The following is a 20974-nucleotide window of genomic DNA, read 5'->3' as shown; positions in this document are numbered from 1 at the left end:
CTCGGCAATATATTTTGGAATTCTATCATTAATAAATGGCAAAGTAAGTAATACATTAATTATCTTTATTTATGTAACTCTTATTTATTCGACAAATTTAACCATTAACAAGAAAAAACGTTAACTTTGGCTGCACCGAAGCTATAATATTCTTTACAAGTACATTTTTTTAGCAGAAAAGAATATAAAAAGATCTTTATTTTGGAACTGATCGGAATATTTTAAGGGCTCAGTAGGGTAATCTGGCCTGTTTTTTGACATTTTTTTTCTTAGAGATTTTTACTCTAAAATAGAACTTTTTTCACATATCAAGGGATATGTCGTGGAGTGTATGAACGGAATTTTTTATGACATCTGTCGGAGAAATGGCTGGGTGAATGAGATGCGTTTTTTTTAGTGGCGGACACGATTTCTCATGTTTGGATCATATGAAACACAAAAACCCAATTTATCCTTAAAAAATACGCGAATGGTTATCGTCCCTACAAGAACGTTTTTTTTTTTTATTTTTTCCGCATGTTTTTTACATAAATTTTGTCATAACATTGTCAATAAATTATAAAAAATATAGGGACGATAGCCAGGCGTTTTGTGAACATTCGAAAATCGGTTGAGTAGTTCGCCCCGGAATCATGTCCGCCAGCTTAAGAAAGTGTGTTTTGAGAAAAACACGTTTAAAGTCTGAGGTGTGCACTCCGAGCGCTCCAAACGTCAAGCGGTATTATTATTTTTGGGCCTTTTTCAAAACCTTCCAATGGTAAAGTGGGTTTCTACATTAATTCTAAGGGTATAAGGGAGCAGAAAGTGCAAAAAAAAATGAAAAAATATTACTCTACTGACCCTTTCATAAGATATTCTCTAATAGTGCGATTTGAACCATTTGTTCGGAGATTTAAGCGATGCTTTTAACAAAATTGCATGCCGTTCCTACGACTGTCGGGTCTGAGTAATCGAAACGGACCCGGATTTTTGTCCGACCAAGGACTGTCAACTCGGCACCATGCCTCGAAATTGCTTCAGGAATGTTTTCTGAAAATATGACAACAACAAAGATCCATGCCATATATATATATATATCCTTTTTATCCTTGAAATCCTGCACGGTATACTAAATCCTTCCCAAATTTTTTGTCAAATCAAAAGTTTTACAAATGTTTTGGTCCTGAAGGATAAGTTCATGTATATACAGACATGTCTAAATCGACTCTGCTCGTCACGCTGATCATTTATATACATATTTACAAATTTTATGGGTCTCTGAAATTTTCTTTTGAATGTTACAACTATTGTGGCAAACTTAATATATCCTCTTCAGGGTATAGTAATATTTAATTAAATGTTCTGCATTATATTAGTTATCAAATTAACAAAAAAAAATACGTACATGTCTTTGATTTCAGTGTCAACGAAAAATTTATATTGTTTTGAAATTTTGAAAAATGCACACATCTAAAATTCTTTGTTGATCGCAAAAAAACAGAAAAAGCTGCAATGACTTGCACAGAAATTTTACGTGAACTTCAGTGTAAAACTCCGCCTTGTCCCTGCCAGAAGTGCGCCAAGCTACGTGGTGAGAGCGGAAATGGAAACGTCAATGCTGAAAGTAATTTTCGAGATACGCCGCCAGAGCGGCCAATACCAAAATATCAGTTTCAGTGTAAATGCCTTTGTGATACGGATACGGAAATGCCCTATAAACGGAAATGTCCACCCACTCCGCCGAAGCCCAAGCAAACTGTTAAAACCAATGAAAAGTGTGTAGAAGATGATTGTAATACGGGGAAAGGTTGTTGCAATACGGACGCAACTTTTTGTCCTTTATGATAAGCATAATTGGCTTCATAGCGTAAGTGCAGACCTATACACGCTTAAGCAGCGTCTACAATTGACCCTTTACAGGTTTTTAATAATAGCCGCCATCGTGTTCTGGCTTTTAGTGTTGAAATGTACAATTATCCTGTCCATCAAAGTATATAAATCGAAGAGGTATGCATTAGCTGTGGGTATTTTTTTGACATGATTTTGATAACTTTTTTCCATCACAAGTGTAGAACTACGCAAGTGACTGTAGTGAGCATAATTGGTTTATTGTTTCTGCTTATATTTTGTACGGCTGCGTTGACATGTTTTCAAAGATATTCGGCTAGACGTTCGACGAGCAAACTTGCAGCACAACCTGTCACTAAAATAAAATCCGAACCCTCTGGCAGTTGGTATACATTTAAAAGGAGTCAACGGCAAGCAATTGCGCCGCCACTCAAAGTGAGTAAGACCCGTTATCCTTGGACACTTTATTCTGCTACTCCGGGCACAGCAAAAGAAGTCACTTCCACAGTCAGCAAAGTTGAAACACGTTCTTCGTGGATACCTTTTGGTAGAGGACGTCTGGTAACAACGAAGGAAATTAAAACGGAATCTAGCGAACCACGTTCGTCGTGGATAAAAACACATATTTGGCGAGAGACAACAACGAAAGATATTGTTACCCCTGTTAAGAAGCCTGAGGCATCTTCTTCCTGGTTACCATCATTTAGATGGAGTTCGGCTCCATCGAAACAAATTGAACAACAAACTAAAACAACAGAGACACGTACCACGTGGATTCCTTCTCGATGGTGGGGTTCGTCTCCGCCAAAAGAAATTGATTATCAACTGAAGAAATCTGAAACGCCCACTTCTTGGCTGTCTACATTTAGTTGGAGCACAAAACAAGTGGAAGTAACCCCTAAAGAGATAGAGAGGCGTTCCTCGTGGCGGCCTTCTAGTTGGTGGGGTCCATCTACACCAAAAGAAATTGATTATCAACTGAGGAAATCAGAAACGCCTACTCCTTGGCTGTCTACATTTAGATGGCGTACAAAACAACCTGAACAAGCACATAAAAAGATTGAAAAGCGTTTCTCCTGGCGGCCTTCTAGTTGGTGGGGTCAGTCTCCGCCAAAAGAAATTGATTATCAACTGAAGAAATCTGAAACTCCCACTACTTGGATGTCTACATTTAGATGGACTTCAACTTCATCGAAACAAGTTGAGCTTCCACCAAAAAAGACAGAGGCACGGTCATCTTGGATTCCATTTCAGTGGGGTCAGACTGTACCCAAAGTGGTTGAACGAAACGAAACGTCTGTGACGCGTTACACTTGGTTACCTTCCCTCAAGTGGAGGCAGTCACCAGTCAAAATTGAGACTACAACTACAAAGACGGAAGCCCGCTCTTCATGGTTACCTACCTTTAATCTGCGCTCTAGATGGGCAACTTACTTTACTAAATCAACTACAACAAAAGAAATTCAAACTCCACCACAAGCAAGTAAAGTACGTTTCTCCTGGATGCCTTTTCATTGGTGGAGTAACAAGTCAGCAAAAGATATGGAAATTGAATTGACGCAAAAAGAGCAGGAGTCACGTTCATCTTGGATACCCTACTTTAATTGGAGACGGACGAAGACAACCAAAACGACAACAACAAATAAGGACTCGAAAAAGACTACTTCGACTTCTTACTGGTGGCCAAGTTTTAGTTGGGGTCAATCAGCTACCACAGCAGCAAGTAACAGACTGTCCGGTGGAATGCAACAACAGCAGCTTACTGTCACCATAACCGACGATGATGCACGCCAAATATATAAACGGTCCAAGTTGTACGCGATACCAACAGAAATGAAACAACCGCCGACTTTGATCATCTATTTACGAGATTTTATTCAAAGAAGTACGGACTGAAGATTCAACATAAAAGCGGCTAGTTCAAGAGTTAAGTTGAAAACAATGTGTGCAACCACAAAAATTATTGAGTAACCATTATAAATTTTTGTATTGTGAAATATAATTAATAGAAATATTATTTTGATAAAAAATGGTCTTAATAATTATGATTGAGGTTAGGAGTAGTTTAGATACTTATAAGGGGTTTTTTAAATAGGGATCTACAAAAGTAGACCACCATATTTTTTCCCGATCTTTTGACATTTCTCTTCCGTAAGGTTTGCCATTTCACAATGGAAAGATATACGATCCATTAATGAGTCGAAATTATTAAAATTTACTGCCGAAATTCGGAGTCAGTGTGGTCGTCATAACCGTCCTGTCAGGTCAACAATTGCGCGTCTAGTGGAAAATTTTGAATCCACAGGCATAGTCCAAATGTACCCGTGCCAGTGATACAAAGAAGTGCCTGTAGTGTGGAGAATGTTGCTGCCGCTAGCGCATCAATAGAGGAAGACCCAAATCAGTCTTTCACACGTCGTTCTCAAGCGTTGGGCATCTCTGTGACGTCGTATGTTCGTGAATTGGGTTAAGCGACAACTTGGAAATGATCCGGATTTTCATCTTCAGCAGTTAGGCTCATTTCTGGCTAAATGGCTTACTCAGTTAGCAAAATATGCGTTATTGGTCAGGCAGCAATCAACACGTACTCCATGAGTCATCATTGCGTTTTATGGGCCAGCGGCGTCATTGGACCGTATTTCTTCCGTGATGACCAAGACCGTCACTTTACTGGGAATGGGAATCGATACCGCTCAACAACCGATTATTTTTGGCCCGAATTGGATGATATGGGATTGGGCAATGGTTCCAACAGAACGGCGCCGCAAGAGAATTTACCATTCGATTTATTGAAAACCAAGTTTGGTGAACGTGTAACCTCACGAAAAGGCCTAGTCGATTGACCGCCTAGGTCGAGTTATTTGACGCCGTTAGACTATTTCCTGTGGGGCTACGTCAAATCTATGGTTTAGGTCAACAAGCCAGCAAAGATTGATGAACTTCGTACGAATATCGAACGTGAAATTGTAGCAGTAACAGCCGATTTATGCTTGAAAACCATCGAAATTTGGGTTCAGCAACTGAATAATGACGAAATCGAATCACCTGAGCACTTCCACTATTCCAAGAATGGGAGGCTACGTTTATAACACTTTGGATGTTACTTCATTAGTCATATTGGCGAACTACAAAGTTTCGAAATCAATCGTCTTAGCTTTTGTACATGTTTTAGTAAGGTTTTAGAATTTGGAATATGAAGAACGCTGTAGGTTTTTGGCCTGTATTCAGCCACAAGACCTAATCTAATTTTACTCTGCGTAATAGAAAACCATCAATGCTTTATTAAAAAAAAAAACGCCGAATGAAACTCTGATGTTTTAAAGGGTTATGGGTTTATGGTTTACTTGGGTGTTAGTAACGATGGAAAACTGAAGCCTGGGATCCGCATTGTAGAAAGTAAATGTAAATCCTGACGGTGCATGTATGGCTCTACGGTACAACCCAGTCAGGTGGTTCGCGAACAGTTTCAATAACATATTTTGAGTTTTCGAGACATTTTTAAGATCAGTTAGATTCACAAGTAAATCCATACAGTTTCTCTACTTCATTTTTATTGCATTGTTGTTGAAGGATTGTTGTTCCTATAATGTATTCTGAGAGAAATCCCAAATCCTTAAATATAAAACGACCAATATTTCGTCTTACTAAAGTTGCATACTTTCTTAAATTACTATTCAATAAATACTCATAAATATTTACAAATTAAACAAATATACACAGTTACAATCTATATAGTTAGTCTATGAATCAGGGCCACCATCAAATGTAATCGATCATCGCTGTAATTATTTCGAAGGCATCACGTGCGGTTGGCTCTATGGAAGCGCTGGGCAACAGATAACCATGCACACCATTATCAGCTAATTGTATCGTGAAGCTAAAGGGTATACCAACTTCATAAGCCGCGAATGCGTCAGAGCAACCTGTTTGAAAAGAGTAAAAGTCAGAGCTAGTTGAATGAAGTAATGCAAAAACTCTTCCGGCTGACACAAATATTTATACATATATATGTATATGTAAATACACAATATATATGTATAACATGTCATACGCTCTTAATAAACATGTGTAACTCTGCTCACCTGAGCGATTTTCCACCAGATCACTTGTCGAGTCAATCTTGTAGCGTGACTTGCTGCCTTGCTTACGCAATCCATCCGTTCCCACCATGGCCACATCGAGAAAGTCATCGATGCGTTCGGCGTTAAATGAAGTATTCGCTTTCATTGGATATGAAATAATCTGACCATAGGCTTGTAGTGAAATGTACATCTAAAGCAAAGTAAAGGCGCAGGCAAATGAAGAAGCATACACCAATAATATGGCAACATTTTCATGCCCACCTTAATTTGTTTACGATAATCTATTAGGAATTCTGATAGCGCTTTTGATTCGGGTTCGGAAAACGGTCCTGGTCCAGCGTAAACTTCATTACATGCAGATTTCGAGCTACCTCGCTTACCCCACTGGTAGTGCCAATTGCGATCCAGGTCCACACCATAGCAAACGCGTGTTGCTATCTTCTTTTGTTGCAGCCAAGTCATTGCTGAGTCGATAATACCGTTACGACGTGAGATATGACGGGAACGAGTTTTACGCCAGAAGCGATCATATTTATGACTATAAACGTAACCATCAGGATTGAGTATAGGTATAAAGTACCAGGTCGTATTTTTGATGTACTCATTATCAACGGTTGTCTCTGTAAATTTATAGGAAGTGTGTTATAATCTCTTAGAACTATTACATAAAATAAATAGAAGTAACTCGTTCCCATATGTCAAGGGGTCCTGAGGGGGAGGTGGGTGACTGATTAGAATGCCTGTCATGATGCCTATTCGACCTCCTATGGACCGTAGGGGTCCTTTGTTGGCCACTCGGGTGTAGGCAGTGCGCGAATTCGAGGCAGATTACACAGGTGTAGAAGCTAAGGTTGCAGTAGTGCGTTGGCAGCATGGGGCTTCATAACTCGCGGTCTACTCTCGGTGTGTCTTAACCCTGAGTAGGTTTAACACCTAACCGAGGTGGAGTTTAGATGGAGCCGTTTAGCACAGATTTAGCAAGAAAATTCCTTCGGGCCCAGGTTGGACTCAATGCCAGTACGAGTCAGAAGGATATGGAGCAACCATGCTGCAAGGCGTTGCACCGGTGATGACAAACTTAATCTAAAATTTACCGATCCAGGCGGGGTTAGATCTCCGAAAGTGCAGTCCTTGGCCGGATAAAATCCGAGTGAATTCCGATAACGTAGAACAGGCTGTTGTGGGAATTGTCCCCGTTGTTTCGAGACCCCGCCTGACTCTAACCACCTCTTTGTATGCCCAGCTAACCCTATACATTTGATACCCCTCTCCCTATGGTCCAACATCGTCGAAACAGCTCATTTCCTGGGCCTATCGTTGGATGACCTCGATGACAACTTATTTGAACCTTAGCATCCTAAGGCGGACTAGATACAACAACTACAGAGTCGGATATTTTTGAATACGAAGAGCTTAAGTTTTTGACAAACAAGAATTGACTAAAACTTATACTAAAACTCGAATGCTTTTAAGACCATAAAATAAGGAAAACGAAATCTGCAGTTTGACGTCCAAAGGGTTAAGTTATATTGAAAATTATTCTTCGAAATGGGTTCGAAACATTGAAATACCCAGAGAATGAACCCGCAATTGAAGACAAGGCGATATACATATATACTATACTCTGGAAGGTATCAAAATGGCACATCAAGTGTTAATTGAGCCCGATAGGGCTGCACTCCTAACTACCTATACTCTGGAAGATGCCTTTTGACCCGGAATATACACTTTTGGTTAGATACAAGCTACAACACTGCATATTTTAGAAAAATGTGTCGTCAACCACCATCCAGTTCTTATCCGTTCTCAACATCACCTGGATCAACAACAGTCAGAATAGAGATTTAATTCTTAGAGCAGTTTCTTATACGAGGTTTCAGAGAGGACAAGCCTCTAACGTCCAATGTCTTTAAACCAATGTTGGAGAAAATATCACAACAAAACAGAGTCTTCAGCTCTGAAGGTATTATATGCGGTATCAGCCCGAGGGAGTAAAAGCAGAGGAAGACGTCAAAAGAAAAGTTGAAAAGGAAGGTACCGCTTTCGGAAGCGAAGAAAAAATGCCATGATTTTTTGGATTCGTCCAAAACTGTTTAAGTGATCATTGAGCCAATTGAGTAGAAGACTTAATTTTTGATGTCTGAGTAAAGTCATAGGCTGATATTTTCATACCAAGTTATGGCTTTTCTATCAGCAATACCCTCTATGGTTGTTTTACTCAACTTACAACCCTATTGTGTTTTACATATTCCTATCGCACCCTTTTCAATATTTTATATCGTTGTAATGTGAAGCAAGCCCCCTCTGATCTCTACGTCAGAATATTTTTCATACAAATTCATCTTGGAATTCGCCTAAAATGCAATAAAACCAAAATTAACAGTAATGTTTACCGGAAGCTCTACAATGACTTATGCAAATCGACGGGAACTGAAATGTAAATTTCAAGCGTGTCCATGTGAGAAGTGTGCGTCTTTTCGTGAGGAGCGTTTGGCTAGCGGTTGTTACAATGAGCTATCCGATACACCGCCTGAACGGCCCTCACTCAAATATGCACAAGAGGCTGACAGCAAGTCCGCCTGCAAACCGTACAATATTGGACCGGAGTATAAACGGAAATATCGGCCGATACGACAGCAGCGGAAACAGGACACTCAGAACACCGACGAAGTCAAGAAATGTTGTAGCTCGAAAGCAGATGCTTGTGATAGTGGCAAAGGTTGTTGCAACACAAATGGCAACTTTATGTCTTACTTGATCAATGTAATTAGTTTCATAGCGTATGTTAATCAAAATATTGGATTTAGACTATCAAGCTAATCTTTTTTTCATTCTTGGCAGCTTTACAATTATAGCCCTTCTACTGTTTTGGCTTAAAATGTGCGAATGGACATTTGCTTTGTGCAAGAAAACTTATCATTCAAATAGGTCTGTATGAACCCTTGAACCCTGTGTTGAAATAGTTTAACTTGACTTAAGTTGAGGAGTAAATCTTGATTTCTGGTCGAATTCGGAACTGATCATTTGTTTAATTTTTCCACAATTTAAAACTACCGCTTTCTGAACATCAGTTAACATTAAATACAACATCAAGTCTTTAAGAAGTTGTTGATAGTAATGTCAATGTCTGCTTTGGCTTAAGTCGACTTATGTTCTTCTGACATTTTGCATCTATCGTTATATCCTGTCGTTAACTTTTGTTTAATTTTTTCCCAAATTTAAGGAAAACGCAACTCATAGTTATTAGTATAACAAGTATTATACTTCTAACTATGTTTTTCACCTATTTGATGACTGGTAACCCGCATGAAAAACATATGGCCTCATGCAAGGGATCGCATTGTGCTACTGAAACTAAGGAGTTTACCGTGACTATAACTGATGACAAGGCACATGAAATCTACAAACAATCTAAATTATATGCAATACCACTCGAAATGAAACAGCCACCCACATTGCTTCTCTATTTACGTAGTCTTATTCTAAAAGATGAATGAATTCAAAACAAAAATTAAACGAATATTAAATTATTGTACAATATGAAACAAGTATTTACTGTTGAATTTGAGCTTTGTGAAAAGAAAATACTTTGTACAGTGGTTTGAAATCCAACTTATCCAACGTTATAGGTATACTCGTATCTGGTACCTGGTCATTATGTGGCTTAATAAATATGTAAGCCTGATAAATTTCAAGGGATTTGGAATATAATGTCCCAGCTCTCAAAACCTTTTTCTAGCCTGTCGACAATTGAAATTTCGGAATTCGCAAATAGAAGTTTTCGATATTAAAATTTAAGCTTCTGATTCTACCTCTAGATTCGCTCCGCAGCGCAATCTCTTTCAGAGCGATGGCTATTTTCTCTGATATTAGAGCTCATATTAGCCTCGATCTCGCCGACCGTACGCTCGAGATTACTAAAGGGGTATATGGATCTTTTATCTCTAAAATCGAGTTGCTTCATGGAAATTGTAAGGCTGATGAGCTTGGTAGGTCAGGTACTTCAGTCTCACTAGCTGCAGAATGGCAACGAGTAGGAGCTCCACAGGCTTATTGAGATTCATTACTGTATGGTTGGAACTCAGGCGAATTCGGCTAGTCAGATACTAGCAACTGTGCAATCGTAAGGTCGCTCCAGCCTAGGATAAATCGAAATAGGTCTGGTGAGCTCTTTACCCTGGCCAAAGCTCACGTTTGAGTAGGAGTTCTAACTGGATACTTCACTGGGATTCATACGTTAAGATTGAAATTTTTTCGGTATGCCAGTTGCAAAAGCTGTTTAGAATACCTACTTCTTGAATGTCCCGCCTTCTCCAGAACAAGTCTAAAATACCTCCGATCTCTGAAGGTACCTATTTAGTTTCAAGATACTTTACCGAGAGTTGATATCCAACTATAGAAGTTTTTATCTCGCTTCACAAAGGACTTAGTAGTCTAAGTGTGATCCCCGCCAACTTAACTTAACTTGTTTAAGAAACAAATATGTAGCAGTATCAATACATTATTGAAGAATCTTCCAGAGCGTTGTTAAATAGAGGATACAGTCAAATTGAGCCAAACAAGCGATTGAGATCCAGTGGAATCTCAAATATTGAGTCAGCATAGATATTTAAGCAGATAATATGAGATATACATGCCTAATAGCTATTTCGAAAACATATAAACTCATCATCTTCTTCTTCTTTACTGGCGTAGACACCGATTACGCGGTTATAGCCGTGTTAACAATAGCGCGCCATCATCTTCAATGCAGTGTAATTTTAATTTAATCGACCTACATATTTCCTAATTTGAATACCTGCAACCTTAAATTAATTTTACATTATGAACTCACTGTTACTTTTAATCAGTCGCAATAGTTCACTGATCATCCAGAGCGACGTGGCCGGTCCGATCCATTCTAGGCCGTGTGTGCCCGACTCAATGAACACTGAGTTCGCCTCTTTCGGTTGTTTCTTATTTTTCAACTTTTTGTGTGCCACTTCCGATTGACTAGCTACACTATCGGCATGTTCTTTCGACTCGATCTTGACTATGACCAACGGTCGTCCCTCATATGAGCGCCCAATATGAATTAACTCGACTAGTTGTGGGTGGCGCATGCGTAACATTTCCAAATGTGTGATAATATCATCATATTCATAGTATTTGTGCCATGACATGGTCATTGCTTGCTGTTTCTGTTGATTCTTGTTGTTTTTAAACGGGCGCATAGCGGCATTGAAGTGAAACTGTTCTTGCGCCTGCTCGTAAACGATCGCTTTGCCGACATCGTAAATGAGTACTTCATGCGCGATCGATTCGAAACTGAGGCTTGCCTCAAATTCCATCAATTGTTTCGGTGGCACCAGAACGTCTGTTAGACCGCTGTTCGCGGAGTGTGTGTATGGTGGTGTATATAAACGTTAGTTTCGAATGAAAAAATAATCAAGACTTTATGTACTCACCGCAAGCTGGGACCCTTCAACCACTGCAGCTTTATGCCATCCTCACTTTTCTTGTACTCTTCCAGAGCTTGCACTTGTGTATCGTCCAAAGGCTTTAAACGCCATATTTGATATCGCTCATAATTGATTTTGCGCGGCACATCTGGATTAACGGTGGTTTGGGTGATTGCATTCATAATCGGATTTTGTGTGACGGCCGTGGCGGTGGAATTTATGATGTGATGTGCCAAAATGCCAATCCAATTTTGTGGATTTTTCAGCGGATCGACGATCGTCAAAATCGGCACTTGTGCGTCGGGTGTGCGCACTGTGGTCGTCGTTGTGGTAGTCTTCTTACGTCGACGCTTCGGTCTCGAATCAAACCAACCGAAGAACCATTCTGAAACGAAAGAGAAACTCGTGTCAAGCGAGGCGAGATGTATGTGTGTGTTGTATGTAGCAAGAAAGCGTAGCATTGACGCAGATTTAATGGCAGCAGTTAAGATAATTATATATGGTATATGGGAAGATACATACACATAAGTACAAACTAGTGCTGGTTAGAGAAAGAATTTGAGTGTAATTTGTGGTTCTCGTTTTGTTTTCGTTACAATTTTTGTGTTTTTCTTTATATTAACCGGTGCGTTTTGGGCGGGTTGGTTGAACTGATTAATTGCCGTAAAAGTGAGTTGCGATCTTGTGTAACCTCCGCGTTGTGATTAGTGAAGAACATTTAGTTCTGCTTCAGTGGAAAGTAAGTTTTTTGTTAGGTATTATGGTTTTAAGAAAGAGTATATTTTGAATTTTATTCATATTTATGAAAAAAAAAAGAATATTTACTTGTCTTCAAGTATGGCTGAGCTGCCTTGATGATATTATGTGATCAATTATTTAGTAATATTAGTATAAAATGGCTACCAAAGCTCAAAACTTTATAAAAAGCACATGACAGAGGTGTTGCGAAGTGACGTAAGGGGGTTCTTAAATGGATGCATGTTTTCAAATAGGGATCACATCGCTTCACTAGCACCCAGCAGCATAATGGACTTCATCAATATGCTGGGGCTAGGTGAGTCTTTGTGATTTAGGAGCGGGTACAATAGACCTAAGGTTGTAGTTCAATCCTCGTCTATATATATAAGGCGGCTCCAAGCTATACGAGTAGCCTTACCTTCTTTTTGTGGTATATAGTAAGTTGCCAGATATATAAAGGGATAAATAAAGAATTCAGCTACGTTAAGGCTGACTCCGAGAAGATTTATTTGAGAAACCTTTTCTGTCAATTATTTTTGACACATTCCACGGTACGATCGCCATTTGGAGTAATTGTTTCTGTAATTTTTAGACCTAAGTTGGTCGTTTGATAAGAAGTTGGCTTGCAACCCAAACATAAGCGGGATGATCTTTTATGCTGCAGTGAGGCTGGTAGCAAGTTAATACAGTAAGTTACAGTTGGAAAGACTGTAGAATTATACTCAAAGGATTTGCCTTAAAGACCGATTGAGTCACAATCAAACTAAGGTCTGCCATGCGGTAGTCTTGAACGATATTCAAAAATCAAAACTCTAAAGAAATTCCGGTTCTTCGGAGATGAGCTTAAAATCTTTTACAAAAAATTTGCTCAATTTAGAAAAAGGATAATGAAATAGCTCTGGCAACACAAGGTTGCTCTCAGCTCTCAGTCATAGGCAGATCTATAATAAGACGTCTATTATGACCAGAAATATAGTTTAAAAAGAGACGTTTATATTGAGTAGAGTGAATTTACAACCATATTGAAGTATTTTGAAGTAAAATGTTTCGACGAAGAATTTTGTTGAAGAGAAAGGCCTAATTTTTAGCATATTTTAAACCAAACTTGCTTAGTTCATGGTAAATAGAATTCGTACTTTTACCAGTGCTCATAAGATATGTTATATTAAGCTACTTTAGGTTGGCTTCTAAGGTTGATTCCCAAGTGAAATCACCTTCAATTGGGCTGTTTAAGGCGGTCCTTTTTGGATTTAGAAAATTTACTGTGCTAAGATAATTTCATTTCATGTTAAGTACATTATACTTCCTCTTCTTCTAATCAACTTCCATCCGAACGGCCAGTGTCCAATTAGAACACCTACTACCAGAATTTCCCTGTGAGCGTAGAGCTCACCGGACCTTTTAAGACTCAGCTCGGTTCAGAAGCATCTAGCGATTATGCAAAGGCTAGCAGAGGACCAGGCGTTTTCCCTTGACGGCCAACTATCCAGTAGTAAACCACGAACAGACAGCGGTTCTCGTACTTGTTGCAATTCTACAGTTAGTTAGCCCTAAGAGCCGATCCTTGCATGCTCATCAGCCTTGTAATTCGCTCGCTAGCAAGGCCACCAAACTAATTTAATCATGAGCTAATTCGATGCCACAAAGTCCTCTCTTGACGAACAAAAACCAAATTCTTTAAGTCAGAAGCATGGAAGATGACAACATCTGATGAACCTTTTCGAGAGAAAGGTTCTGCGAAAGATTTGCATATTGGCCACGGCGAATATCGCGTTCGATGGAACGATGAGCTGTATAAAATACACGACGACATTGACATAGTTCAGCGAATTAAAAGAACTAGACGAGAACTCTCTATCTCTGAAATTATTCGACGCAGTACTCGCCGGGGGAAGCAGGAGAAAAGGAAACCCTCCACTCCGTTGGAAGACCAAGTGGAGAAGGACCTGACTTTGCTTGAATTTCCAATTGGCGCCAAGCAGCGAAAAGGAAGAACGACTGGCGCGCTGTTGTAAACACGGCTATAACCGGGTAAGCGGTGTCTACGCCAATAAAGAAGTAGAATTCGCTAACACTGATAATAAGACTACGCGTTGTATTACTAGTCTCGAGTATACGGTAAACGATCGCAATTAGTATCATCACCCTAATGTCGGCGTGGAAAGTCACTTCTGTGAATTCTTCTCTCCACTAGCGACACCTTCCCACACAACCTTCCTTAGAGCAGAGAAAGTACACCTCCTTAATTGTGGAGATCTTATTTTCGCCGGAATTAAAAATTTCTGATTTTTGCACTGTAACTACATCATTTAATAAACTACCTCATCAACCTTAACAAGTTACCACATATGCAAATACAGTGTCAAAATGTGCACATTGAGTTTATTACCGGAAGTTAGGAAATTTTTTAGTTATTATCGACTTAACGAGCGAGTTCTTTTAGCGAAATAAAAACGAAACAAAAAGAAAATATACAAGTAACTTTGCCAGTCATCTGATGGACTTGCCAACTGGCTCCACCGATACACAGAAAGTGTTATTATCTCTCACAATTAAACTGTCAACCACCCCAGAGAGCAGAGTAATCAAAACACACTTTGACCACCGCAATTATGTTTCATTTGTTTGACATAAATGCTCATTAAAAAAAAACAAACACTCGCAAACTCATTCAACAATTTACACTTACTGTCATCATTTTCACTTGTCTCCTCAGACGTTGGTTTGCTGCCGAAATTGAACCACGATTCAAACCAACTCGGTGGCTCGGTAGGTGTCGGTGGCGGCGGTACTGGTGTTGTGCTACCAATATTCTTTTTATGTCGGCTAAAGCTAAACCATGAACTTAACCAACTAGTCAATGAGTTCGTCTCCTCCTCTTCCTCCTCGTCACTCTCAATCCGCTGTATACCATTGTGATAAGTGGTATAAGTCGGATACAAGTATTGTTCCTCTTCAGACTCCTTACTGCCGAAATTATCGGCCACACCATTCATAAATATTTGCACTGGATAGAAGATCATACGAAAAAATCCGCCAATACCACCACCAACGCCAGCCTCGTCTTCATCCTCGTAATCCTCATAGGATGTTGAGGCGTCACTGTAAGATGGACGTCTGCGTATGCGTTTCTTGGTAGCGGACTTAGTATAGGTGCTTGGCTTCGTTGTAGTGGTTATGGGCGAACTGTATATAACAGTTTCCTCCGAACCCATTGCACCAAAGTCGGCGCCGGGTTCCGCTGAACTGCCATCGTCAATCACAATAGAGTTTTTGTTCACATCTGTTGTTTGTTCTGCTGTTTCTTCCGTGTACTCTTCGGTTTGTTCCAAACTGGCTGAATTGCTGTTTTCTTTATGTGGCTTATGATTGCCTCGTTTTCGTTTCTTATTAGTTTGCTTGTAATCGTAAAAAGATTCTTCATCTTCCTCATAGGAGTCATCTTCTTCATCGTCCTCGTCATCACCGTCGGTGCGATGCGAGGTTTTTTCGCCGTCATTATCATCATCGTCGTCCTCATCATCTTCGTCGCTGTCAAAGTCGAAGAGATCGAATTCGCCTCTTTTTTCCACTTTATCCTTGTTCTTCTTTCTTCTATGTTTTACTTTCTTCTTGCGCGCGTTACTATGTGTAGTGGTAGACAGCGTTAACGTTGGTAACTCCGTTGTATTGTTGTGGCTGAGTGTTTGATTTGAAATCTTCGTTGTTTGCTTTGTCTTTAGCTTAGTTGAGTTGCCTCTACGCGCAGGTTGTTTTGACAGCTCCCAATTGGTGCGATTGAATGCGCTATTGCTTAGTTTTTGTATTTCGGTATGATTGCCCACTTTCGCACGACGCTGCTTAATTCTGGGTCGTCTTCTTACTGCTGTCTTTTTTGGTTTATTTATAGTTTTGACGTTGTTACTCTCTTTAGTCGGGGTCAAAGCAGGCTGACCTATGAGTTGTTGATCTGTCATTTTCATACTTCGCGGTTCATTTATATAGGCGCGTATATTTGTAACGGAACGTTTGTGTAATCGATGCTCCTGCGATGTAAGACTCTTGCTAAAAATACCGTTTGTAAAGTTCGGCTTCTCCAGCTGCGTGGCGACTTGTTGTTTCTCGGTGCTTGTTTGGGGTTTTGCTGTTGAAGCGCGCACGCCTTTGATGATTTGCGGCAACTCACTCTGTTTGAGACCTGTTAGGTGCGTATTAGGCTTACGGCCCGGTCTATTCGGTTTCTTCTTATTCTTACGCTTCAGTTTAGTCTTATGTTTGCGCGTTGGTAAGTGCACTTGATCACTGATCGTCAACTCGGTTTGCACCATAACCGGTGGTGGTTTGTGTAGGTGGGTAGGTAATTTGGAGATTGGTATTTTGGTTGTGGGCGTGCTTAGAGGTCTTTGCAGGCGTATAATTTGTGGGCGCATTGTGCTATTCGAACCAGCTGAGATCGCCGAAGTGATGGTTGTGGGCACGCGATCGACCGAAATTTTGTCTAACGGAGCTGGAGCAGGAGCTTGACAATTACTTTCGTAATATTTGCGTTGGAGATACAAGTCGCGTTCGTATTGCTCTTTAGAGATATAAATCGGTATGCTGTTGTTGGAGGAGGACGGTAATGTGTTGACGGTGTCTGGCATGTGTCCCACCTCTGTAATCGCATATATGATGCCGGTGGTGGGATTGGTAAAAAATAATGGAAACTGTTGGGCGCTGTGGTTCTTATTCAGATTTTCGAAGCTTTGATTCGAGTTCTGTTGCGTTTGTTTTTGCGTTTCACTGGACGATGCGATTTCGATGACACTACCCAAACTCTGCTTGACTGGCGGCATTTTAAGGCTGTGCGCCGGAAGTTGAGGCTGCGTTGTGGATGAAGCATGCGCGTTGTATTGTGTTGCGCTCGTGAACGCGGGCACACTCGGCAAATCAAATGTATTTATTTCACCTGAGCCCGCTTGATCATCGAACATATTGAAATCAAAAGTCGAGCCCACAGTCTGACCGTTCAGCGCATGCGCCGCCGCCGCGACGCTTGGTGACTCATGCCAATGCTTTAGCGGACGCCCGACACGCTGCACATGTCCTGGCCACGATGCGCCATGTTTCGTCGCGACACTCAAACGTTCTTCATCGCGATTATACTTCGGCACGAAATTGCCGTTCACATTGCGATAGGGCGGCTTCGCGGTCCACGCGCGTCGGTGTTCGTTGGCGAGCAAATCACGCGTCCAGGTGCGTTTCGTGTCGCGCACAAAATTATCGAATTCCTCGGCACTCGGATGATAGCCGAAATCGTAGGCGCGTAAGCCGGATATGCTGGCAAGGAGCAGCTTGAGCATGAGTAACTTTGTGACCACGAAGAAGCACAACATTTTTTCACAGTTTTCAACCTCTCACTAGCTTTTGCTTAGATATAAACTAATAATAATTTTTTTTTTTTCAATTTTATTTATCACTGCTTTCACTAATACTTTATTTTGCATGTAGCAAGGATAATCACTTTGGCCACCAACTCTCATGCAACATCGTTTCACACGCCAATTTCAGCGTTGAAAGACAATTTCATTTGCACTTAAGCTCTTTTAATTTGTTCAAATAGTCGCTTACTTTTCAACTGGACCACCTTTCGCTTCGCCGTGCCACATGCGAATAACGCAAGCGCGCCGCGCCAAAGTGAAATTCAGCCGCAGCTACAGTCACTTGCCACCACACGCACACATATGCGCACGGTATATGTACATATGTGTGCAAAAAAGCAACACACTCACTTCCATGTGTGTTTAAATGCGTATTTAACCGGGTGAACTGCGGAAGGTTCACTTCCCGCAACACACACACACGTAAATACACACGGGTGTATGCTCCAACTACTTCACCCAGAAGTATAATGACAGTTGGCGATGGCACACGCCAATTTGAATTTTCCAACGTCTCACTGTGTCACTTGAAACATGAAAGCACCAGCGACATTCTGCCACCGTCGCCATTGTCGTCGCCGTCAATATGAATCGAACCATTACAAATTGTTGATCTAATCATAGTGCTGAACTCACAAATACTTTTCAACGTTTTCGTAGTTCTATTTACCGTTGCGTGTACACTACTTGAAAGTGATACTTTCTTATGCCGAATGCAAAGGTCTTTTCACCTCGTTTGTTTTTTGTACGAAATCCGTATGTCATTCTACAGTTTTTTTTTGTAGAAATCAAAAGTTAAACCCCAGAAAGTCTAAATAAAAAATATAGAAGCTTTGCATAGTCAATTCTTATATTGAGATGGCTCGAAAAATAGCGCATATCAAACACTTTTCATTTCGATTCAGTTTTTAAGCGTTCACCGAGTAACCCGATCACCAGCGAATGCTATTTTAAGACTAAACTGTTATGCGTTTTTGAGTCGAATCCATGTAATTATGTTTTCATATTTTGTTATTTTCATATTTGCAAGTCCAAACTCAATTACGACAAGAGTCTTATTCCATTAAATTTGATTTAAAAATATTTTAAAAACATTTTTGTGGAAAATCCAATTTTCTAATGAATTCTCTCAACTTTAGAGTCTAGGTTAGGTTGGCTTAGGTTTTATGGCTGATTGTTTAGGTGAAGTAGGGTATTGTGTCTCTTTCGACAAATCGCCTTGATCCCGTCACATATCTGTTGTGGTGTTTTGTTTGCCGAGGTTTGTGGAGACTCCCATGACCTCAACAATTGGGTTTGGTTGTTGAAAAGGTAGGCGCAAGAGCGTTATCATTAGACCCATTGTGCTCCCCTGTGGTAACCAATTAAGCCTTATACAGCAAATCAGTGGATTCCATAAAATGTTGAAAACGATCAGCAAGATTGTTCTACAAGTCCCCAGAAGAGAAAACAAAAAGTAGACGAAAATATTACAGCCAAATATGAACAAATCTGAAATTTGGTTCAAAATGAACGCAATACAAAAAATAGGGTATTCTTGGACTCTAGGAAAAGTTTTGATGCTGCCTATAAACAACTAATAATAATTAGTTGCATCAAACCGGGTTTTTCTAAAAAGCTAACCGCTGTTCGACAGTAAATTGGAGAATCATAAATATGGTTGACATTTTAAGGATTTTGACAGGTTCAAAATACCCGATTCCTAGCTATGCTATGCGTGGCATCTATTCTGGTTTTTACAAAAACCCAACAGCTGATAGAAGGTAACCGGGGGGATCTTAAGTAGAATTGGATAGGCAACTCGGTCCAGGATAGACATATACCTTGGGACCAAAAGCATTGTAATTAAAGAATTTTCGAATGTTGGAAAAGGCTTACGGTGATTTTAAAACCTAAACCTATGGGAGTACAAAGCCTTCAAAGACGGTGGAGAGATCGTTAAAGATATGTCTCGTTCTGGACGACCTTCGACCTCTTCAATTAATAAAGTTTTTGCTTGCGAATTGCCAGGAAAGTGTTAGAGAGATGGCAAGAGATCCCGACATCTCTCGCAAGTCCGTTCGCAAAATGTTTGTGGGTATTTTCGGTATGAAACGTGTTCGTGCTCGACTCGTTCCGATAAAGCTGAATATTTTTCAAAGAGGGTACCGTAAACAGGCCTCTTTGGACATGCTTGAACGTGCGAACCCACATGGACAACTTATAATGATGAGACATGGCTTTATAAGTTTGACATGCAAACAATCATTGGAGTGGAGGGAAAGTGATGCTCATTCCTTTTTTCCATATTCGTAGCTTGGTGCATCATAAATTTGTTCCGGAGGAACAGACGGTCAATAAGGAGTTTTACTTGGTCGTATTGAGGCGTTTGCGTGAGAACATCCGTCGAAAACGTCCGGAATTGTGGGGAAGCACAATTCATGGATTTTACACGATAATAATGCATCATCGCATCGAGTCACGATTGTGACCGAATTTAAAGCCAAAAACGCAATGAATATCATCGATTAACCACCGTATTTACGAGATTTGGGTCCTTGTGATTATTTCTTGTTCCCCAAACTGAAATTGCCGCTCCGGGGAACCCGTTTTCAGTCGATCGCAGAGATAAAACAAAATTTGCTGAAGGAGCTGAAGGCCATTCCAAAAAGTGCTTATGAGAAGTGTTTCGAGGACTATGATATATTTTCGGAACCATTACACGTTAAAATAGAAAATATATTTTTTGAAGTGGATCTTCCATCACTTTTTTAAAAACGATGGAATGTAATGTGCTCAAAAAATCACCCTACTTTTCACTTTCAACACTAATTGTATTTTTATGTTCACATATCACAATGGCTGCACTTAGTGGCCACTCTTAGCTTGCACAAAAAGTTTTCGCAGTAAATTATTATTCATTTGCATTTGAATGTTCACCATTACTGCCACTTTCGTTGCCACAAAATCAATAACTCTGGTGTACTCTCATTCATTTTGTGGTTTCGTGGGTGGACTTCACGAGTATTCAATTAACCGTTAAGCATTTCAAGCGTCACAACCGATTAATTTCTCACTGAGCAAGAGTGTGTAATTTGCTGTTTTTTTGTTTAGTAAGTTTGTTTAAACAATAGCGTGGCCACAATAAGCATATGCATTTAATTTTTCTAACGAGAGCGTAACGCATGCGCAGACCTCTAACGCGCAACTGGCCACTTGCAAACTTCACCATTTTACGCGAGCGCAGTAAGGCGCCTCGTGGCACTTCGTTTATACTGGTGACTTAAGCTTATAACGTTTGTAGTTGTTAATAGATGCGCCTAGAAGAAACTGGAATTTAATGACATTGATAATACCTTTTGTTTCGGCTTAATGCTGCTATCTAATGGACTATTCAGAAGTATTTAGTTAGTTATGTTACGGTAGTAATTGAAGTCTAAGGATGAGTCTCAACGAGGAAATGATTCTAAAGTAGAATAAATTCGAAATGTGAAAAAGGCTTAGACTA

The 20974-nt window shown here is 40.0% G+C and overlaps 3 protein-coding genes across 3 annotated transcripts; 2 read left to right on the top strand and 1 right to left on the bottom strand.

Moving 5' to 3' along the window:
- The first annotated feature begins 1407 nt into the window (after positions 1–1407).
- On the top strand, positions 1408–3794 carry LOC126758461 (uncharacterized). The gene is given in 4 exon segments (XM_050472729.1): positions 1408–1795; positions 1798–1846; positions 1900–1986; positions 2052–3794. Coding segments are annotated over 4 exon segments (2112 nt in total). The 5' UTR covers positions 1408–1491; the 3' UTR covers positions 3724–3794.
- Positions 3795–5585: 1791 nt separating this feature from the next.
- LOC126758460 (uncharacterized) lies at positions 5586–17442 on the bottom strand. Its single transcript, XM_050472728.1, has 6 exons — positions 14778–17442; positions 11357–11735; positions 10744–11276; positions 6171–6529; positions 5910–6099; positions 5586–5750 (listed from the first exon to the last, which is right to left on the bottom strand). The coding sequence occupies exons 1-6, from the start codon at positions 17440–17442 to the stop codon at positions 5587–5589; spliced, it is 4290 nt and encodes a 1429-aa protein (XP_050328685.1). The 3' UTR covers position 5586.
- Positions 8239–9522, top strand: LOC126758463 (uncharacterized). The gene is made up of 3 exons (XM_050472731.1): positions 8239–8689; positions 8751–8837; positions 9133–9522. Exons 1-3 carry the CDS (start codon positions 8295–8297, stop codon positions 9404–9406), a joined length of 756 nt encoding a protein of 251 aa, XP_050328688.1. The 5' UTR covers positions 8239–8294; the 3' UTR covers positions 9407–9522.
- Positions 17443–20974: the final 3532 nt, after the last annotated feature.

The sequence above is a fragment of the Bactrocera neohumeralis genome, chromosome 5 (assembly GCF_024586455.1).
Source record: "Bactrocera neohumeralis isolate Rockhampton chromosome 5, APGP_CSIRO_Bneo_wtdbg2-racon-allhic-juicebox.fasta_v2, whole genome shotgun sequence".
NCBI lineage: Eukaryota > Metazoa > Arthropoda > Insecta > Diptera > Tephritidae > Bactrocera > Bactrocera neohumeralis.
This window is presented reverse-complemented; position numbering and strand designations above follow the sequence as displayed.